Source organism: Melozone crissalis, unplaced genomic scaffold (assembly GCF_028551555.1).
Source record: "Melozone crissalis strain CALT ecotype California unplaced genomic scaffold, PUWL_Pcris_2 ptg000023l_1, whole genome shotgun sequence".
Classification (NCBI taxonomy): Eukaryota; Metazoa; Chordata; class Aves; order Passeriformes; family Passerellidae; genus Melozone; species Melozone crissalis.
In genome coordinates this window covers 6,695,918-6,718,927 of record NW_026535801.1, presented here as the reverse complement: position 1 = coordinate 6,718,927, position 23,010 = coordinate 6,695,918, and the positions used below count along the sequence as shown (strand labels likewise).

The 23,010-nt window shown below is 39.7% G+C and overlaps 1 protein-coding gene across 1 annotated transcript in view; it reads left to right on the top strand.

The window, feature by feature from the left end:
* The window catches only part of SPAG16 (sperm associated antigen 16), a 371,498-nt gene that overhangs the window by 189,043 nt on the left and 159,445 nt on the right, over positions 1 to 23,010 (top strand). Inside the window, exon 12 of the mRNA XM_054278128.1 lies at positions 7,897 to 8,082. Coding sequence (XP_054134103.1) covers positions 7,897 to 8,082 — 186 coding nt within the window. The remainder of the gene's footprint in view (positions 1 to 7,896; positions 8,083 to 23,010) is intronic.

Below are 23,010 nucleotides of genomic sequence, written 5' to 3'. Positions count from 1 at the left end.
TCAAACACAGACTAAGAACATAAGGATGGCTCTCCATGCCAGAATTTTCTGGACCATCATCCAGTTCCCAGCATGAGTACCAGGGCATGCCTCAGAATGGCTAAGAATAGGAAAGGCATTTGTGGGGTTTGGTCTTAGTACTCCCCTGGACACCACTTCTTATTTCAAAGTACTTTGAGCCAGATGCTGTTTCCATGTAATCCCTGGTGAATTCTTCTTCCATGTCTTTGTCCCATCTTCCTTTGGACCCACAGAGAGTTGGATCCACATCACCCTTTATAGAGGAACTGTGCAAACATCCTGCCTGGTGAGGCAGAAAATCACCCATTGTCTTTTCAATAATCTAAATGGGAACTTCTTAAATTGTAAATTGACTCCAACATTTTTTAAATTCAGCCCAATTTTCACCTTCTCTGGTAAGAGGGAAATGCAGGGCAGTGACAAAGCAGGAGAATAAAGAAGAGTTGCAGTGGCTGTAGAGCTGAACTGATGTTTGGTATTTCCTCCCTTATATTGTTTTCAGCACCAACTGGAAAATGCAATTTTTAAATACAGCTGTCATAACCAAAGGTGGGACTCCATTAGTAGATGTCTGCTTTCCTAAGTGTACATGTCTAGATCCTGGTTTTAACCCTGTTTCCAAGTAAATTAGGTTTACAAGGATATATTTCCCCCAACCCCCTTGCACATGTTCCTTATACTCTCTTCCACTCTCTCTGGTAACTTTTAACTCACAGGGTAATTCTGGCCAAAATTCAAAGACAGAACTCTAAAGAATTAATCAATTCTTGATATATTTATTTCATCAATAGCTAAGATGATGAAGGAAGTAGGCAAAAGATACTTCCATAGGCACTCGGTGTTGATTAGTTCTGTTCTTCATAGAATAACTTTTTTTCATAGGCATTTTCTTTCTTTATCTTTCCTCTCTGACCTAGCAGAAAATGTCACCAAAATTCAAGTAAACTTTAGCAGCATTTGCAGTTCTTCCCTTGTACTTTACTGTGCCTACTGTCAACCTGTGCTGATATTGCAAATAACATACAGGCTTTTAGAATTTTGCTTTAGAATAATTGCATGAGCAGAGGTAAATAAGAGGCATGTTTTTTCCAATTAACTGGTTGGAATATTGATTTTGAAGTGTTTTTCAGCTGTCATGGTGAAAGACCCTTACCTCTGTGATGTTTTGGACTGTGTGTTTAAGATTTGCTGTTGTGTTGCTGATGCTTGTGATGCCTTGTGAAGGCTGGCCTAGAGCAGAGACTGGACAGAGTTAAAGAATAAAGCAGGGATTTATTAAAAGGCCTCAATGGTTACACCTTGGGCAGCACAAGAGCCCAGCCAGGGCTGCACCAAGATCAACCAAAATGGTCACAAAATGGACAACTGGTCACGGGGTCTCTCACTTTTATAAGTTCTGGTCCATTTGCATATTGGAGTTAATTGTCCAGTTACAGCTCCAGCCCATGCACTCCCATCCTTCTTGTTTTTCTCTCTTCAGCCCATGTTGTTTGTGCTCTTGGGCCTGAGATTTGGATCATTTGTCCTTGGTCCCCAGCTAGAGAAGGAATTGTTTTGTCTCCCTGCTCTGTGAAGAGAACTCACCATCCCCCTTGTATGAAGCTCTGACCCACACACTAAAGCAGGACAGAATCTGAAAACTATAAGAGTTAAAACCTGAAGCATCACTTGCATTGTTTAAACTCCAGTCAGATGCTGCCTCTTGCTGCTGCTTTTTTAGGACAAAAATCTTGAATCCAGGTTTTGTTTGACTTAGTTTTGCTTTGAGAACTGTTGTTGGCCACAGGATCTTGAGGGAATGTGAGCAATCCCCTGGAGCAGCCTGAGATCTAGACCTTAGTCCCTTGTCCAGAAATACTTGAAGCAGGAGCCATATTTGCACTTTGGCTGTTGGTGTTAGGAGTGACACATTTACAGGGGAGCACTGTTGGTGTAGCTGTTACCTTCACCTGACTGGCACTCCACAGAGGCACTCAGCCCCTGAAATGCTGCAAAGTGACTCTGCCAAAGGCTCATGTTGATGCTGAATATGAGTCTTAATTATTAATGTGTCTACAACTTGGAAGTGTTAATGGAGAAGTGTCTTTGTAGTGAGAACAGTGAAGCTGGAAGGAGCAGGAATGTGTAATGAAAAGAAATGTGTGTGTGTTTAGAATATATGGGGAGGAAAGATTTAAGGCTTGAGAAGTTAATATTCCATCCCTTTTTGTGGAAGGTGTAATTAATGTCTCCAAAGTTTTTTCCACTCTAATTGTTTCTGGAAGAGCAGGTTTACAGTATCAGTTAAGAATACCAGAAAGATAGAACTTTATGTGCATTTCATGGTTTTAAAAATGGTCTATCCATGGAAGCAAGACAGGGGTTATGGGTGCCATGGGTGCCATGCAACTCATTGGCTAGAGTTTTGGAAAGATTCTTCTAAACAAATACTTTATTCAATACAGGCACAGGTCATCCATATAGTCCTTGGTCTGCTAGAAAGTACAAACAGAAAACCCCCAAAACCAAGCCACACAAGACCCTACAAACCCAACTGTTTGGGATCCACAGAGCACCATGCACAAAAGTGCTGCTTCTTTACAAAAACACCACATTTCTGACAGCTGGCAAAGTAATTTGCATAAATGTGAATGTGTTTGAAGTGACAGAACAAGATAGGATTTACCTTTTTCTTGTCTCCTAATATCTTGCCTAGTTCTTTGATGTATTTGTTAAAAAACAAAGTGTTTTATTCTCCTCTGAGTTAGATATATGCACAGTGCACAGGATTTTTTGAGCTTTCCCTGTTAGTGATCAGTCTGAAATTCAAATGGAGTTTATGTATTGCTGCTGACAATTAAGGCTGAAGTCATATTTTCATATGTTTTAATATCAAAATCAGCATACTTTTTTTTTTTTAAATCAGTTATATGATAAAGGACTGTGTGACTACCATACCTGGGTAAACTGACAGACTAAACATTAAAAACAGCTGCTTTCCCTGATACATTTGTTTCTTCCCCCCATATCCTCTTATAAGGAAAAATAGCACTGTACAAAAACCTTGCAGCCATGGGTAACAAAACATCACCTCAGATTTTGGAGCATTTCTTTTTATCTCCCAGGACTGAAAAATGCTGCAAATCAGAGAAAGTGTGTCATTATTGATCAGCTTTTAAGTAGATAGGGCTTTTTCCTAATAGCAGCATCTTGATTTAGGTGTCTGACTTGGCTTGACACAGCACTTTGCTGTTCATTATGTGTGTGTCTGGTGTGAATCCTGACCAGGAGGGTTTCCTGAGCAGTGGGTGCAGCCCCTGTGTGAAGCAGCCCTGACAGCCACCATTCCCTTTGTGCTTCCCAAAAATGCTGGTCTTAAATTCCTACGTGGATAATCACAGATCCGTATCCTTTAATGACCTGATGCTTCTTTTTTGTGCACAGGGAATATCTGGGAACTTGTCTTGCAACGGGCTGGGGCACTGGGTTCCTGTATTCCTGAGTATTTTTGCCCTCACTTCCACTGTCAGTCTGTCCCTCAAAACTGCTTCCTGCTGCACTTTTGTTTCCAATCTCCACTATTTTTTCTCCTTTGATCTGTAAGGAGTGCTAAACCTCACTTGTAACTCCTTCCCCTGCTGCAGATTGCCAAATTGAATCCATTTGAACTACCTTCCTGCTCACATCTGTTTTGTGAAAGATTTTCATCACTGTCTGGATGGTGTATTTTTGAAATTCAGCCCAAGGAACCAGTTCTTTGTGTAGCATTTTGGGGATTATATATTAAAAAATGCATAAGCCATATATCTCTTTTTGTGATTCACAACAGTGGCAGTGCATGTTTCCCTCTGAATCAATTGCAGATTTCATCAGTCCCACTTTATACCTGACTCTGAATTTGTTTTAAGCTCCTATTTTATAAATGTATAAGGGCTATGATGATTTGTCATTTCTCTAATTTTATCTATCTCCAGAACTGAGATCTGGCTTATTAAAACTGAAAGTGTTTCGTTAACAAAAGCACATTTATTCCTGACAGCTTGACAAAATTAGGGTGTCCTCAGAACCCCTACTCACACTTCAAGCCTTTATGCTCTGGTATATGTGACAAAAGCTTCAGGACTATTCTTGTGCAATGTTATAAAAAATGTTGAGAGATTAATCTCTCCGAGCTTTGTCTGAGGCATGGGGGTGTAACTGCCTTAATGAATATTATAATGATATTTTGACAAAAAATAGCAACCTAAACTGCAAGTGTTAAAAATAGTCAAAATCTTGGCTGGGTGATCTTTCATAGTGGCAAGTTCCCCCCTAAGATCTATCAGGTAAATGATGCACATATTTCAAGCTGTCACTTGGCTACTTTTACCAAGTGATTCAGTGGACATCTATTGGAAAAGGAGGAAAGGGAGAATATAACATAAAAGGGTTGATACCACAGGTCCCAGACCTTTTTTTTAAATTAACTGTAGCACTGAATTAAATATCTCTGAGTGTATTCTTACTCAGAGTTTTACAATAGTGCTTAGGATCAACCCTTGAGCTGTTTTCAGTTCCCACAATTTTATATCCAGAGATGTGGAAGAAGGATTTCTACTGCTTGAGATAGGACCTTTGCCATTATTCAAATAAAAGCGTTTATTGGAACCTAAGGGCAAGGTCATCTTATTGATGTTGCTCAGATAACGGCAGAAATTGGTCTGAAAACCTACAGCTTAACTATTTCTGACCTGTACTTTTGTGTATTAGCCCCAAACATTTTTCCTGTTTCTTGTTTAGTATGAAAACAATAGAAACAGATTTTTGCTTAGAAAGTGAAAACCTCTGTTATTCCTGGGAGGGCTGTGTTAACTTTTTTCAATATTTTAAAAGATTTTGAGATGAAGGCATTCTAGATGGATTGATCTGATTTTCATATCTTGATAGGAATTATATTAAAGAGGCAAATTACAGGATCCATGGATACATTTATGATAGTGAAGCCCTGGGAGCTGTGAGCATGGCTTTGGAAATTAAGCCTCAGAAATCAGTTGGGAATTCTCTGAAGGGTTTATTGAGCACTTGATCACTTGAATTTCCTATACTTGGATTTTCAGCAAATTCTTCTTGAGGTCATTTTACAGAAATTCTCATGGAAGCAGAACTGTCCTAAATAAAAAGGAAATTTATTTCACAAGTTTAAAAACTGGTGAAAGCATAGGAGTCAAATGGCACTTTCAGAACAGAGAAATTAATTTCCGAGTCCCACAGGGATGTGTGCTGGGACCTAAGTTATTAAGATGATCTTGGAAACTGGGGAAGGGAATGAGGATGAGTTTACTTATTAGCCAGGGCAGTGAAAAGGAGCATGTGAAGAATTACAGGAAAAGATTCTTGTCTCAACAGTTGATTTGATGGTGAAGCAGCAGCTGAATATCAGTACAGGTGATGACAAAGGAATACACACAGGAAGAAACAGTCCTAAGATAAGAATAGATAATAGGTAAGAGTGTGTCTAATTATCAGCACTCAGGAAGGAGATCTCAGAGCCACTGTGGTCAGTTTGCTGAAAATTTATCTTCAGTAGTGCCAAAAATAGTAACTAAATGGAAAGAACAGAGAATAAAGCAGGAAACAGTGCCCTTGTGTGCCTTCCTTGGGTACCTCTTCCTTCTCTTTCAGCTGGCAGGGTGCTGAGAGGGGTGGGAAATGTGCTCCAAGGGCACAAGGAATGAGTCAGAGTCTCCATCCTGGCAGGGGAACAGGACAGGCCCTGTCCCACCATGGCTGGTGGCACACTTAGACATGGTGAAGGTGCACTCAGTGTTTGCTTTTAATCACAGCAGTAGAATTAGAAGCATGAAACAAAATGAAGTAAGGTGTTTAAGACCCCAGAAGAGCTTTTCACACAAGGCATAATTAAATTTTGGAATTCATTGACATAAGAGATTGCAGTTGCCAAAGGTTTGCATATGTTCAAAAATCAATTACCCATAGGGAAAAAAAAAATCGATGGATTCTTCTTAAGCACAAAGAAATCCTGAGCCACAGGGTAGGTCTGGGAGGGTTTAATAAGAGAATCACTTCACATACTTTTTCTAATTATTGTATTAAGCATCTCCTACTAGTTATATAAAATGTTACAGATGGACTCTTAGTCTGAAGCCATATGTCCATGCTTTTAGGAAACAGAAGTATACTAGTTTATATCTGAGATTTGGCCAAAAAAATTCTGAGATGAACCCTGTATTTTTCATTTATGTAACATATAAATGACCCCGAGATGGTGAATATGTTGAAGTGTTTATACAAACTTAGCAAAAACAAAATTAGGATGCTTTTAAAAATAAAAATATGTTGAAAATGGTATGAATTTGGAAAATAACAAAATAGTCTTCCCTGAATCTATCTTATTGTATTTTGAAAGGTCCGGTTAACTCATAAATGATCTGCAAAAAGTAGGAATTTATTTGATAGCCATATTTACTGTCCTGTGGGGGATAGCTACTTCCTATCTCCCTTTCTTTTGATAGTGTATTTATTAATATGTGGCTCTCAGGGTCTTTCTGGGTTGCTGTGACCCCAAGAATGTTCAAAGTCTCTTTTCCCAGCCCGAGCACTTGTAGAATGAGTCAGAGCTCTTAATTTCTGTCTCAAGGTTGTTTATTGCATCTTACATGTAAAAAATTTTCTCCTGCCCTACTGAGGTCCGCTCAGCAAGACAATCCGAGGCACAGTGACTGTCCGTGGGGTGGTATGTCTTTATACTAAAAACTACAATATGTACAATGTTTACAATTACTTCCCAATACCTATCACCTATGTTAGACAGTGAGCTTCTACTCTAAACCAATCTGTCAGTGCCACCATCACAGCAGAAGATGGAGGCCAAGAAGAAGAAGGAGAAAGGCTGGACATGCCCAGATCCCTCCATCTTGCCTCCTGAGCCCCCATACCAAAAACCCCAAGATCTACTTTTCTACCCTGTGGTAACTTCAGTAGTATTGCACTTAAACTGTTGTGGCTTGCTGATCTTCATATAAGGTTGGTAATTTGCTCCACAGGTCATAATCAAACCCACAGGTGTTTTGGGCTCTGTATTCTCAGAGTTTAATTGTTATTTGCAGCCCCGAGATACGTGAAAAGTCTCTGTTTCGGCCCGCGCATCCAAAGAATGAGTCGGAGCTCTTCAGTTTTCAGTCTCAGAGTTGTTTATTGTATTTTATCTATAAAAATTTTTCTTCTGTCCAGACAAGGTCCACTCAGCAGGACAGCCAGCGGCACTCTGCCTGCCCCGGGGCGGTGTTATCTCTTTATACTACAAACTACATATAACATGTTTACAATCACTTTCCAATACCTATCACCTATGTTAGACAGTGAGCTTCTACTCTAAACCAATCTAAAAGTGCCAACAGCAGAAGATGGAGGTAGAGAAGAAGAAGGAGAAAGGCTGGACACACCCAGATCCCTCCATCTTGCCTCCTGAACCCCCATACCAAAACCCCCAAAATGTACTTTTTCACCTCATGATAACTTCACTATTATTCTACCTAAACTGTAGTGGCTTGCTGATCTCCATATAAGGTTGGTAATTTGCTCCACAGGTCATAATCAAAACCACAGGTGTTTTGGGCTCTGTGCCAGGGCTTCTGAGCCCCCTGGTAGGGGTCCTGGCTGTCCTGGACAGCCAGAGGGATGTCCTGGGTTCCCACATGTGGCCACTTCATCCATAGCATGTCAGAAAACCATGCACAGTAAAAATACGAACGTTTCCAAAGATCATTTTTGTTCATATGTATTTAAGGTAAAATCAACAATTGCAACTTAACCTGTCTTTCCAAACAGAGCTAAATTATTTTGCTTGAACGTTTCTCATCTGTGTCCTGGCTCAGACGTGTTTTTTTCCTCTGGCAGTGGCACCCAGCTGGTGACATCGAGCGGTGACACCACGGTGCGGCTCTGGGACCTGTCGCGGAGTGGCTGCATCCTGACCCTGCGGGGCCATTCCCGCGCCGTGCGCGGCTGCACCTGGCACTCCTGCGGGGACTTCGTGGCCTCTGCCTCCGCCGACTGCACCAGCAAGATCTGGGATGTGAACAGGTACGGGGGTCTGTGCTCGCTAATTGATACCTTCATTAACCAGGGGTGGGGTTTAGCTCCCCATCGATGGGTGGAGTTCACTCGGGGAGCAGAGGGAATCAAAGGCACTGCTGGAAAAATCAGCCTCTAGCCTGATTCAGCCTCCTAGATAGAGGGAGCTAGGAAGGACTTAAATTACATAGTGCCAAAAAGGAAATATTTGCTTTTACGTGCTTTCACTTGGCATCCGTTATTCTTCACTGCTGGCGTTTTTTTTAAGGGAAGAGCTTAGTGGAACTTCAATTTGAATAAGTAACTGCATAAAACTCTCAGTAACTTTTCTATATGCTGTTTCAACCTCATAAGTACACAACACACTCTAAGGTTAGCCAAGTGGAAATTTATTTTAGTCATTATCTGTTTTTCAGCAAGGTGACTCTTGATTAATAAATCAACATATACCTTCTTTATTATCCAGGCAAATGCATTTTTATGAAGGTGCTTTTAAAATATCAGTGTATTTGTGCTTACCAATTAAATATTAGTTCCTTAACTCTCTCCAGTTGTCTTCAGTTTTGATTAACTTACCCTTTAAAGAAATGGGATGGATTTATCTCTTTCCAAACTATCTCTCTATAAACTAGACTCCTGAATTACTGTACTGTGCTAGGTCTGATCATTAACAGCTGAATGCCATCAGTCCACAGAGAAGTTTCCAATCCTATAGGCCTTTTCCCTGGTTCTTTGTTATCCTGTCCTAATGGATTTTTCCATTTCCTATTGGTCTTTTACTTCCTTTGCATTTGAATGAGGTAGAATACCCCTTCATGATTGTTGGCCAATGCAGGGGAAGAAGCTTCACTGAAAAAGCAAGAGAAAATTTCTTCTTCTGTTCCTTTTTCCTAAATCCCTCCCAGTCTTCTGCAGCTGCAGTGAGCTCTTATTGGAGATTTTTCAAACTGTTGCAATTCATCCAGATTCCATTGAGAGTTAATTAAAATTCTGTCAGTATCAGATTTCCAGTCTTGCTTTCAAACCATGAATTGAAGAAGTATTAAATGATACTAAAAATATTGTTTTCAAAATGGGATAACTACCCATCCTTTCATGAATTATTCCAAATTATTTTGGAAAAAAAACCCCAACTAGTTAAGGTTTGCCAAAGTTCAAGCCAGCTGAGAGATGGTTTTTGTAATAGAAATGGTCAGCCAGTCCTGAGAACAGATGATGTTCCACCACTGCTATCAGTAATAAGCATTGATGGTCAGTGTTTTCCTTAGAAATGGAAAGAGCAAAAATCTAATGTATTGTCACCTCTTTTCTTAACCTGTTGTGTATTTCTAATGGTTTGATCATCCTTTATGGCATATTCATGACCTTTAAAAATAATACTAACAATAGCTTTAATTTTATGTCAGAATGGGTTTGAATTTGCATAGACAAAGGTTTTGTTTAGACAGTTGAAAATGCTTTCTCTACTGAGAAAGCTTTTGTAGTCAGAGGAATCAAAGCAAACCTTCACCACCAGCCCATGGTGCCTCCCACTCACACTCATCACCACCTCCCATTTCTGCCTCCAGTCTATCTGAGCTGTGCTTTGCCTGGGAAAATAAGAGAGTAACATCCCAGCCATGATGTGAAAGGCTCACTATCTGTGCAGAATCACTGAAACACCAAAAATGATGCAAAATCTCAGTGGCTACAGGCAGCAGGAAGTGGTATAAAGATGTGACATAGTCTGATTAAAATAAGGTGTATTCAGAGTATGGAAAAAAAAACAAAGCCCCTATGCTGTGGGAGTCGTCACTGCTGGGGTTTTGGGGTTTTGGTGTGTTCCCAGTAAAAGCCATGTGCTGAGTGCTGTTGCAGTGCCTCAGTGCAAAACCAGGTGAGTTCTGCTGGTCGGCTCAGGTGAGTTTGTAGAGCTGTGTGTAGTGTAGGCACTTAATATGAAATGAGTGCTGTGCAGAAATGACACACTTTGGAAGAGCTTCTCTACAAGGGGTTTGATGACAGTGTGGCTGTTTCAGGCCTAAGCCATCCTGGTTCTGCAGAACACTCAGCTGCAACTGGGCCTTATGCCCATGTTGGCTCATTCAAGTGAAAAATCAGCCTGTGCAGGATGTATAGCAAGATTTGGAAATTAGGGAAGGCTATGGACAGATTAATGAGCTGATGGTTTCCATTGGATTGTTAAATTGCTGCTGTTAGATTTGGAGCTGCTCTACAGAGGAGCCTGCAGTGAGTTTGGGTTTGGCAGTGCTGCTTGCTGAGCTACCTGGCTGAATGTGCAGCACTAATCCCAGCTGTCCCAGGGTGTCCTCTGGAATGTGCCACGAGCCTGGAGCTCTCTGGTGTGATCACAGCCAGCTGGGCTGGCCACCACAGCAATGTGTGCCCTCCTTCAGCCTCCCTGGCAGCCTAGGGAGGGACAAGGAGCAGGCCTTCCATGGTTTGTGATGCTTGGAATGTTACTTGTATCCCCATCCCCACACAACAGGTGCTCATCCAGGTGCCATCATCTGCATTCTCTCTGTCCAAGTGATGCCTCAGGTTTTGGCTTTTCTATTTTTCACATTCTGTGCTGCTTTTGTGTGTAAGTCTGACCTTCATGTTAAGGGATGGTGAGCTCTCTTCACAGAGCAGGGAGACAAAACAATTCCTTCTCCAGCTGGGAACCAAAGACAAAATGATCCAAGTCTTAGCCCAAGAGCACAAACAATGGTGGAAGGAAGAGAGAAAAACAAGAAGGACAAGACTTCATAATCTAAAGCTGTAACTGGACAATTAACTCCCATATGCAAATGGACCAGAACTTATAAAAGTGAGAGACCCCGTGACCGGTTGTCCATTTTGTGACTATTTTGGTTCATCTGGAGTGTAGCCCTGGCTAGACTCTTGTGCTGCCCAAGGTGGATCCATTGAGGCCTTTTAATAAATCCCTACTTCGTAATTTTTTAATAAATCCCTTCTTTAACTCCATCCAGCCTCTGTTCTGGGCCAGCCTTGACAAGGCATCACAGGTGCCACAAGCTCTGAGCAGGGGACAGAGCCCAAGATCACATTCTTTTGGGAGGATAATAATCAGTGATCACAGTTAACCTGGTGGTTTTATTATTTCCACTAACAAGGAATTAGGATTTTATAAATGAGAGTTGTCTTTCTTCCTTAATATTACATATTTGGATGGATGCCTGCTTTCAAATTGAATCGGCTTGGAAAGCAGCAGATTGTAGGGGAAGAAAAGCAAGAAGGATGTCAGAGTTATCACTGGCACCTCTCTGAAAGAGGTATATTTTTAAAAAATGCTACAAATAAAAATACATCCATTTCTGTAGTGGGTGACAGTTGTTTTTCATTTCCTGAGTTTCAAAAAAGCCACTTTTATACATTAGGTACATACTTTTCTGTAAGTGTTGCTTTTGGAAAATATACAGCATTCTCTGTAGTTGCACACTTGGTGTAAGAAACTGGGGAGGCTATTTGCTATCTTTTAGCACCAAAATCCAAGGTGTAACTTGCACAATCATCAAAGCCCTTATTGGAGTTTAAAGAATTCAAGATGCAACATATCTTGAATAGGAAAAGGTTGCCAGTAGTTTTAATAAATTACAATTTAATAAATTATAATTCTTTGCCAATGATGAGAAAGCTCTGCCTACTAAATATTTGAATTTTATTTTCTTAGAATGTAAAATTACTGCTGGGGTTTTTGGTTTTTTGGGGGTTTTTATTATTCACAAATGTTTTTCTTGTCTGTATAATGAAAGTTTCAATCATATATCAAGCCACAAATGGCATTCCTACCAGGACGATAATGTGAGGTAGCTTTGTATAAACTGTGTTCTAGACAACTTATGTGCCTTCTATTTAAAGATACAAGCTGAGTTTAAGAAATAAAACAGAAAGCAAAGAAACAAAAATCCAAGCCCCTTCCTTTTTCTCTGGAAACACAGACACAGGCTGAGACACAGCCATGATCTGAGTTACTGAAGGACTCAAGAGAGTCTGAGTTCTGCTGCTGGAACTTCCTGATGCTTTCTGCTGGGACAATTGGTTGCTTTTAAAGGGAATTAAAAAGAAAATGTTGTAACATTGGGATGGGGAGTGCAGGGAAGAGAGGTAACTCATGTGCCTGCCATAGCTAGAAAAAATGAAACCAAAACAAAACAAGCAAACAGGGCCATATCTGCTACCTTCAAAATTATCCCCACTTCTTAATGATTATGGAAATAGGAAGTTGGAGAAGAAAGGGAGAGGTTTCTCATTTGTGGCCAGGATTTTATGCAGCAGCGTAGCTCAGGTTGAAAATATGCAGCCAGCTATGTTCTAGCGCAGCAGCCAGCTCCAGGGGTGTTTTCTCAGACCATAAATTCAGCACTGTCAAAGTCATTTTGGCAGGATTAATTTCAATTATCTAGTGGTAAATATCATCAGAGATTTACAGCCTGATCTGTGATATGCAAATCAAGCAGAGCATCGTATATCTCATGTAAACACAGGCGGTTGTTTAGCTTTGCAGACATATGCTCCACACCGAATGTTAAATGCAAACATTGTTATTTATGCTTTGAGCTTGAGAAATGGTTTGAAGCAGTCAGAACAGCTAGAATTGGTTTTCTCCAGTTGATCCATTCTGCACTCATTAGACCAGTTCTCCATTTTTCTCTACTTCCTTTCAAACTATGTGGAATTAGGCCAGGAAGAAATGCAATTGTGCTGTCCTGCAGCAGAGCCCAGGGTGAGGAAGTGTTTGTGAATTGGAGCTATTTCTGCTTCCTTAATCCATCACTCATTTGTTTTCCTTTTCCATTAACGTGGCAATTTTTTTCTACTCATGGAAATTTCTCCCATAATCAAATTTTATTTTAAAATTTTAAAATGTGTGTTTACCTGAGTCTTTAGTAATTTCTATCCATTGGTGCATTTGTTCAGATGCAGATGTTAGAAGTGACTAATAGTGATTGTTGTTGATTCTCCTGTAAAACCTCCAGGATAGTGTACTGTTACTGAGGTGTTCATATATTTTTTTACTTATTTCCAGATATACAAAAAAAATTGTTGACACTTTTTGCTTCTCTGCAACAAGACTGGACATTCTCACTTCTTTGCCCAAGTGTCAGATGTATCTGACATTAATTACTAGTTTATATAAATAATTCCTTCTTTTGCTCCAATACCCCTATTAAAATTATCTCCTGTTGTGACTTCTCTCCCCTTGGTAACTGCTGTTTATAATTTTGTTTCTTTTCATGAGAAGCATTTAATTTTGGAAAATTATTTAGTATTTAAAGAAATCAAGCAGGGATGGATTTTGTTTATTTAGAAGCCCCCTTATCAGCTACAGCTTTCCTTGGAATGATAACATGCAATGATACCATACAATGATGGCAGTGCCTGTGTTTTATTAATACACACCTTGAGTGTGTATTGTGCGCAGTGCAAGACATGGTTAAGTTGATTTTAAACTACTGCTACCCCGCTTTGGGGTGGGTTTTTTCCTCTAGTTTCACTAAAGTAATGATTTAATGTGGCTGGAGTAGGCAAGTGGACTGGTCACATTCTTTGCTTTGTGCTATCAGAGTCCAGGGTTTAGCCTGGCTTCTCCTGCCATCCTTGACATTCATACTCTGTTTCTTTTTCTTCCTTTTCCCTTAAGCAATGGACAGCTTTGAAATGCATTATTTGCTCACAGATTTGTAGGGTTTTTTTCCCTACGCCAAATGCATCCATATCAGGATCCCAAACAATCACGTCAGAAGGAAACCAAAGATTTCCTAGTTTCAAAATGGAGCTGTGTTTTCACTTTTTGAATCAGGGTGAGTGTGTGTAGCCAGTCCTTGTCCAGATAGCCCATTTGAGGTGTCTGAGTGGCTCCTCAGTGGGACACAAGCCACAGGCTCTTCTGGCCAGATCCCACATTTAATTGATTCCAGTAAGAGTGGAGCTAATCTATTTTCAGCGAAGACAAATGTCCTCCAGGAAATTAGAAGGCAGGTAGAAGAACTCAGAGGAAATGTGGAAGGACCATTTTTGGGTAGTTTGTAATGTCTCTCCTGACAGCAGAGCAGGAAGTGCTTGCCATTTTGATAAAGGAGAATTCCCTTTGGAATCCTCCAAGGAGCACTGGAGAGACAAGCTGCTATTAATCCTTCAAATCAAATCCAAGCCTATGCCCAAGCCTCCAAATTTATAATTATGCTACAATTCCATAACACATTTTTCAGGATCAGGAATGTCTAAAATCTCATTGATATAATTCCCAGAGAGCCAATTGTAAAAAATCAATTTGAAAATTCGAATTATCAAGGAAAAGATTATATTCAAAGCAGAGCTATTCAGTTAAGGGGAAGATATTGCTAAATCTTCATAATACTGGATAAGATGAAGCTTGAAGTACAAAACTTTACAGGAAGTATAGCTTGAACTCAATGTTGTAAACTTAAATCACATAGTGGGTTTAATATGAGGCAACATGCATCAGCAATGAGAAATGTTTATTATGGTCACATATTTGCAGGTCCCAAAGCCCAGAAAAATCTTAGCTGATGTCCATGGAATGCCTGAGCTGGGCAACCACACCATCATTTACATTTGGTGAATAAACAAAGAGGTGAAGGGCTTTACTGAAGGCCAGCAACTGAAGCCATCATTGAAACCCTGCCTTTCCATTCCTTGGGGATGATAAAAATATATCAAGATTAGTTGTCTTCAAATCTTCCTACTGGGTGGGAAGAAAGAAAATCAGTATTGGATTTTCAGTAATAATATAGATCCATGAGAGATAGATGTTTCTGTGATTATTAATTACTCTGTAAAACATGACAGGAGTGTAACATCTGAAATATTTGTAGTGGTGACTGCTGGCTAGTGGTCTAGATAAATCCATTTTCTCTCTGGCTTTTACTGGAACCATCTGTGGCAATTTAGCCTGTGCACAAGAAGCATATTTGAAGATCTTAGTAGTTAAAGTGATAATTTTTCTTTTTAATTAAGAATATCTTGACTTTTTTTCATAAAGCATTAAATACACAGAAATGTAAGTGCTTTGCTTTCTGATTTCTGCTACTGGTCTTGAGCTGCACAGGACCATTTTTGATTAATGGAGGGGGAAAAAATCAAGTTACTACTTTATTTTTTTTTAAACTTAAGCTGAAAATAGAGCTGGTTTCTAAAATGTCTGAGTGCTGCAGAGATTTCTGAGTAGGCTTACCTGAACTCTACCATAGTTAGCTACATAGTATTTCTTTTATGAAGAGATAGATGCGAAAGTTGCACTTGATTTACATTAAAGGATGTATAATTTTCTGATCTCAGAAGTTTCCTTGCTTCTGTTGTTTCAGCATTCAGTATGGCTTGGGAAAAACATACTAGGTGCAGCTGTTAGGGTTTTTTTATGTTCTATTTCTCCTCCTTTAGGCCAGATTTCCTAAATTATGTGTAGTTGGCTGAGAGGCTCCTGTTGGACAGCAGGAAGCTTTATTTGAGCTGGTGAGGAAATGTGCTCCTCTGGAAGCTGAACATCGTTTGCCTGGTGTCCCTCATTTGTCCAAACACCTCCTCAATTCCCTGCAAGCTACTTCAGGAGCAGGAGGAACGAGGGAGGTAAAACTGAGGCTTCCTTCCACCAAACCTTAACCAGAGCAGCTGGCAGGTCCAAAAAGCTGAGTCTGCTGGGACTGTGTGCGCTGGAGGAAGCTCAGGCACTGCTTTTTTCTCTCTTTTTCCTATTTGCAAGTGTGCAGGTATTACAGCCTGCAAAATGTTAGTTAGATCTTGACAGGGTGTTTCCACTGTCCTAGATTCAGAACTGAAATGCAGAGGATCAGCACTGCAGGCACTCAGCACAACTGAAGTCAGATTATAGTTTTCCACTCCACGTCCAGGCTCATTATCCAGATATTTTCTTTCTCCCTCACGTTACAGTCACTCATTACTGGCAGGCTTTTCTTTGCCTAAGCTCTTTTCCTAGAAATACTGACTTACAGTATCTCCACCAAACCAGAAATTAATTGTACCAACAGAGTCATTCACAGAGCAGTGAAAAGTGTCAGATATTATTACAGAACTCAGGGAAGACAACAGCTCATTAAAATTATGTGTCTCCATCATCACTCCCACGTGCTGTCAGTACCAGTTAGTGCAAATAATACACACACAGTCTGTGCTCCACAATCAAGTGGAGCACTGTCACCCAAAATCTCTGTGTCTGCAGCACAGGTAATTGTAGGTTATTTCTCTTCTTGTCTCCCAGTGAACTAAAAAAGAGCAAGAATACATCGTACTATTTATAAGCAACAATACTCTGACAGAAACGTCCACATATCCACCTGCATGTGAGCTATTTTGAGCTGCTCATGTCTCCTGGTTTGAAATCAGATGCATTGGTCATTTGATTTCAAAGTGAAAGTCTGCTGTAGTGGATGCCTTAATGCATGTAAATTCCTCTTGTAATTTTCTGAGTTCTTGTCCTCTGGCTCCAGGCAGTCTTCAGACATATCTGTGTGTGATACTTTTGGGTTTTATTTTTCTTCCTTTTTATTGTTTCCATTTAAGGGTTCAGATGTTACACAAGATTATTTTCTCTCCCAAGTGGTGAAACTCTAGTTGTGCATCCTGTTAGAGCAAACTCTATTCATCTTTGATTAGCCTCAGCTGGAAAATGAACACAAGTTGCATCTTAGTCCTTTAACAATTAATTCTTGCATACAAAAAACGTGCCCTGGGTTTTTAATTCATGTTGGAACACACTGAATTGTGTTTGTACTTCCTTAAAATATGAATAAATACTGTTCCCAGCCCAATAGTGATTTCATTTCTCTGGGGTAGTTTTCAAAAGCTTGGGGCTCATTTCTGTCCTCACTCCTTACAATTCCCTAAGTTGTTGGACCTCATACAAGTAACACAGCTTCTCTGGTGTGGGTTATTCTTTGAGACAAATCTCCAAATCCTCAAGCAGGCTGAGAGCTGTAAGGTCTGTTCCCACATGACCCAAGTGGTTGAGCCTGTGAATTCAGCAGACATGACCCCTCTGACACTTCCCAGGAAAATAAGAGGGATTTTGCCTTGGTGGAGGTGAAGATCAGGATGAAGCAAATTAAAATGTTGGCAATTTCCCTTCTGCACCTCAATTTTTTTTAGGTTTTCTGATGTGAATTGAGACACATCATCACAGAAGAATCTTGTTTTAGGTTGACCAATATCTTTCCCAGCTAGGAATCAATTCACCATCTGCAAAACAATTTTTATGCATCTATTTACTGAACTCAGAGCCTGCAAAGGCATGTGTCTGTGGGAAACCTATTAAATATGTATTGGAATTACCCACTTGATGCAAACCCAATGAATTTCTTTATATTTTAGTGTCTCTTTCAAGCATATTTCTGTCACCAACACAAACATTCTAGATAATGGAATCTTAATATGGAGACTGCAGTAAAATGTCAACAAAATTTGTGAATTCCTTAATGCAGAGCAGACGGTCACAGAGTGTTTCTGTGGCATAAAGGGCACAGGAGTTTGCTGCACACTGGGAACACAGCTGTAGTCACACTCATATCCCTGCTCTGAAATTCAAAGGAAAAGGTAAAAATACTGTGTGTGATCTTCTGCTCCTTTAAAAGCCTTTTTTAGATTTTTTTTTTTTTTTTTTTTTAATATCAGGGTTTGTTTCATAGTTATACAGATCTTAGCTGACTTTGGAAGGTTAAGATTGAAATGAGGGTTTGGGAACACTGAGATACAAGGTGTGAAGTTAGCAGCTGGCACTGTGGGCTGATGAAAACCTAATTCTAAGTGTGTCAGCCTTCTAAGTGATCCATATCAGGTTATCACTCATGTCTTGACAGTACTTTGATTACATATTCAGTTGTAAACTGAGCTTTGCTGTGTGCAGCTGAAGATTTCAGTAGGGACTGGCAAAGGCCTCTTTTACCCTGGAGAACAGTGGAGACTCTTCTCATCCAGTGACACTTATTTTGTGTGCACACTGGGATCAGACAGGTGTAACATATATATTATAATATAAAAATATTGATGGAAAATCATGCTGTTAACAGGGAAAGTTGGAACAAAAAGGAAAGTAAACCAAACTGTTCACATCTAGGTGAGGAGGAGACGAAATCACTCTTGTATTTTGTGCTTGTGTTTCAAGTTAATATTTTCCTTCCTCCAGCTGTTGTCAAAGGGAAATCTAGCCCTTTTCTCCCTTTTTGGGGAGTGGTGGGAGGTATCCCTGGGAGTTCAGCTCTTCCCATTCTGTGTTCAGGCACTGATCTAAACAAACATTCCTGCACATGTAGCATCAGTGGATGGACCAGGTTCTTTATTCTTTACTCCAGCAGATGCCCATTAGAGAGCTTCCAATGGCACTGGTTTTGTTGTGGCCCAATGTCTGAGAGCACAGCAAATCCATTATTCATAATCCCTTCCCAAGTTCACAAATCTATTGAATACTGCTGCATAACTCCTTAAAGCTGCCACCCACTCAAATCCATTTTATTTGGACAAATAAAGAAACTCTACACTGAAGAAAACCAATTTGAAAGCACACTGAAATTCATTTTCCTCACTTAAGTATTGAAGTGCTTATATTTATTGCATCTCAGCCTTGTTGTACTGTTTTCAAAAAGAATTTGCTTGTTTAATAGGTCTAAAGACGTTTCAGTAAATTTAAAATGTGGAGGAAAATAAACTAACATCCGACAAGAGTCACAGCGCTTTTTATGTACATGGGTTGGGATTAAAGACATAAAAGAAATATATTAAAAATAAATTTTAAAATACTAACTTAATAAAAAGTAGTGAAATTAAATTATGACAGGCCAGTACTGCTTTCTCTGTCCTATATAGAATTTCATCACTATAAGCTAGACCAGCAAATGGATCCTGAGGTAAAATAATGGCGAAGCTTTGGTTTGTTTAAGGGGTTTTGGGGGGTGCAGGGAGTTTGCTGGACTCAGGTTTGTTTGGGTTTTTTTGAGAGCTAAAAGCTGATTTGAGTCAGTTTTATGGCAACTGTGTGGACCTAGTTGAGTTCTCTAGATTTATTCTGCTGGCATCCTGTATAGCTCTTGTTTCAGTTTTTCTCTTTTGTTGGTAGTTTTCCAGCAGTGGTGGCTTTTTTGAAGAAAGGCAAGAATTTTGTGCTAGTGCAGACCTGGCTCACCCATTGTGCAAATTAATGCAGCAAACAGAAGAGAGCCACTTGTTCTCCTCATCAGCTGCTCCCTGATTCTGGTGACAGCACAGAACAAGTTCTAAACAAGTTCTCCCTCAGCAGCTGCCTCACCTCAACCCTTTATTTAATTCACCCAGAGTTGGAGCTTTCAAAGAGCCCAGGGGGTTGATTGAAAATATGTTGGTGCGACCACATTGTCATTTGGGAAAATCCCATTATTTGGGCACCCAACAGCTGCAGGAGGCTCAGACTCTGCACTGCCCAGGCAGCTTGGAAATCTCATTCTAAATATGTAAATTTATAGGCAACATGACATGGTAGAGCTTAGTGGGATGAACATAGTAGGCTTTGGTGAGGTATTTTAGGCTTTAGTGCTGCAGGAGTGACATTTTTTAAAAGTGTGCTGTTATCCACTGTTACAGACTTAAACTCTTGTTGAAAACAATTCTTTCCTACATTGCCTGGGAGTTTTCAGAAGCAATAGATCAGATTAGCCTCACAAAGAAAATGTGTGTTCCAGCATAATGTAGTAAGTTTATCTGGTCTTCTGGTGAAAATATATTTCAAATTATGTTTTTCCTTGTCATATTTGTTATTTTCTGTGTTATGTATCACCAGTCAAAAGTTGTGCATATAATGCCATATTCTTTATTTATTAACATGATCGTGTAGAAGAATAAAAAAAATATGACAAGGAAGAGAAGGAAAAAAATAACAAATTGTTCAAGATGGTTGGAATGCACCATATAGGGGATCTTAATGTGGAGTGCAGATGGCTCATCTTCTCCACGATATTTTATTTGCACAGCAAAAGCCTAAATCTGCAAAATAACCTGTTCAAATAGTTCTCACATAAGCTTTAACATAAGGACACAAAAAATGAAATCACTTGACAGTGAATGATCCATCAAAACATGTGTGCTGTTGTCTTTCAAAAGCAAGGAGGGATTGAGACATCTGCATTTACTTGTTCAGTGTTAGTCTGCAAAGGCAGTAGTTTTAGAGTAAAGTCCTTGTAATAAAAGGAAAAAAGACGACACAAATAATAAGATGATGACAGCTTCATATGGAGTGTGGAGCAGGCCATGAGCTCAGCACTGATGTCAGCTGATGTGGTAATTGAGGAGAGCCCACTGTCACAGGGGAGAGGCTTTGCTTGTTCAGTGGCAGAATTGCTGAGCAGCGAACGCGCTGCTTGTCCTGCCCGGCTTAAATGGGTTACAGCTATTTCATTATTACTGAGCCTGGGCTGATCTGATTAGCTCAGACCCTGAGCCTGGAGAGGGGAGGAGATAATTGTTTCATGAAACAAGGCTCTGCGTTTCAATAAGTGATTTCTGATGCTCCTGTCTTCACCTGTCCAACAAAATAATCCCCTGAGGAAACTTGATTTACAGAAAGTGCTGAGCAAGGGTCAGAATCAAAAAATAATCTAAGAATTAACATGTATCTTTTTGAACCTGAGTGTACCTTGCTCCCGGACTGAGGTTTGGGATTCTGGTGGCTTGGTTTTTTGTATGTTGCAAGGGAGACACAGGCATTTCCAAGGAGGAGTTTGTGTTCTAGTTCCTGGCTGAAGGATTGAAACAGCATTTTATTCCATCACTGTGAAATACAAGAGCTGACCCTGGAGGGGAACCGCTGCAGATCGTGTCGGTGCTGGGAGCACCGAGCTGCACAAAGCTTTCCCTTTGGCTGATGGAATTTATTTTCTGCATGCAGACAGACTTGATGGAAAAGTTAGATGCCATAGCCACAAATGGATGGTTTGGTACATGGGTGTTGATTTTCCAGAGGTAGAGGAAAGAGCTAAACCTGGATTTTGAAATATGGAATGCGGGATGTGTGCTTCTGCATGGTGCTCAGAGTGAGTACCAATGTGGGGCCAAATCCCACTGCTGTGTTACAGATGTTCTGGGAATGCACAGAACATTCCCATTAGAGTAGTATTAACAAATGTGTCATTTCTGACTGGCAGCTGGGGTAAGAATTGCTAATTAAAGCAGGATTACTTTAGATCATTCCCTGGCATCACTCTGTTAGGCACATTTTCTAGCAAGACCTTGTAATTGGTCTGTTTTGACCAAGCTGATGAAAAGGGCACTTAAAATCTACATTTTGGATATAAAAGCTTCAATCATCTTCTGTCCCATGACTTCCAAAGTAATTTTTGTTGACCTAACTCTAACCTTGGGGAAGTACAGTCCTTCTCAAATGAAACATAATTCAAATTTGAAACTTATAAAAATTCATCTCACTTCTGAAAAATTTGGATTGTAAGTAACAGGCTTCTGTTCAAACTAAAATTGCAGAAATAAGTTACCAAAATGGATTTGGAGCCCAATTTCAATAGAAAGTGAGCTTTTGCAACAACAACAGCTGTTTCCATGAGCTGAAACATGTCCTATTCTGCCAACAATCATGTGTTGAGCAGTGAGATTTTAAAGATACCTTGATGAGCTACAGAGAAGCCTAGATAGCAAAAGGGACTGAAGAACATATTACAATCTTACAAAAAGACCATAGACTATTTCTTAAGTAGAGATTTTAAGTCCTTCAGTCTTACTATTTTATCTTTCCTTAAAAAAAAATAGAGCTTCACAGCAAAACCCCTTCATCTAGAACCAGAAAATACAAATAATAACACTTGTCATAGAACACTTCATTTGTTCAAAGAAATGCAAGACATTAAGAGACTAAATCTTCAGTGTAATAATGAGCAGATTCATTATTCATGTTTCAAGCCAATAAAAAAGGAGATAGATTATTGGCAAAGTTTTCACGCCTTCTAATGAAAGCCTAAGTAGAATATTATTAATTCAATAACTTGGGCTTTTCACTCACAAAAACATATAAAGCTATTGTCAATCATATTTTGTATTCTCAATTTTTATCAAAATAGATCCTGAGTTTGGGTAGTATTGGACTCAATCAAGCACCAAAAGGTAATTGATTATATTTCTTTTTTGCCTATTTGTGCCAGAGAGTTCTAACCCACCATGGCACAGGGAGAGTCTTCATTCTGTAAAGCTCACCCTACCACCATCTATGTGCACTTGATACAGAAACATGGTAAAAAATAAGGTTTTTAATATTTCCCAGGCTGGCATCATGCAGCCAGGTGTGTTTCCAACACCACAGCAAGCAGTGGTGGCCTCAAAATTTTGTGCTTTTTTTGTCTGAGAGTATTTTTAAACTCAGTGCTGCATCTTGGTGTCTGCCTGGTAAAGGAAGTTTCCACACGCTCAATAAACACACAGCTTCTACTTAAATACACACAGTAGAGCTCTGCCAGAAAAATAAATACAGTGTTATAATTGGCTACTTTTCTAGTAATACATAGTGTGTTACATAAATTACCAGGAATTGAGGCAAATAAGCACTTCAATCCCAAAGGTAAGGCATGAAGTTTTGCAGCCTTTTTCTCCTGCATTCACAGCACTCTCTTTCAAGGACTGTGATTATTTGGCTGTTATCTAATTTCACTGCAGAATAGAAATCTGACTGGAGCCTTGCTTTCTGCTGGTTAATTATAAATTTATTAGGGGAATTTTGCCAAATGTCCCTCACTGTTAGACCTCACTGAATCTGAAGTTCAAGCTATCAGACTTCATTTAACGTAATGCATTGCCCTCTTTTTCTATTCTGCATGTGGCTTTTTGTATTTTTTTGTTCTCAGGTACATTCAATTTTCCCTTTCTGTGTATTATTTGCCAAAGAGGCTCTTTCAAGTTATAGAAATGGGACGAAGTCATTTTTAGAACAGCAAA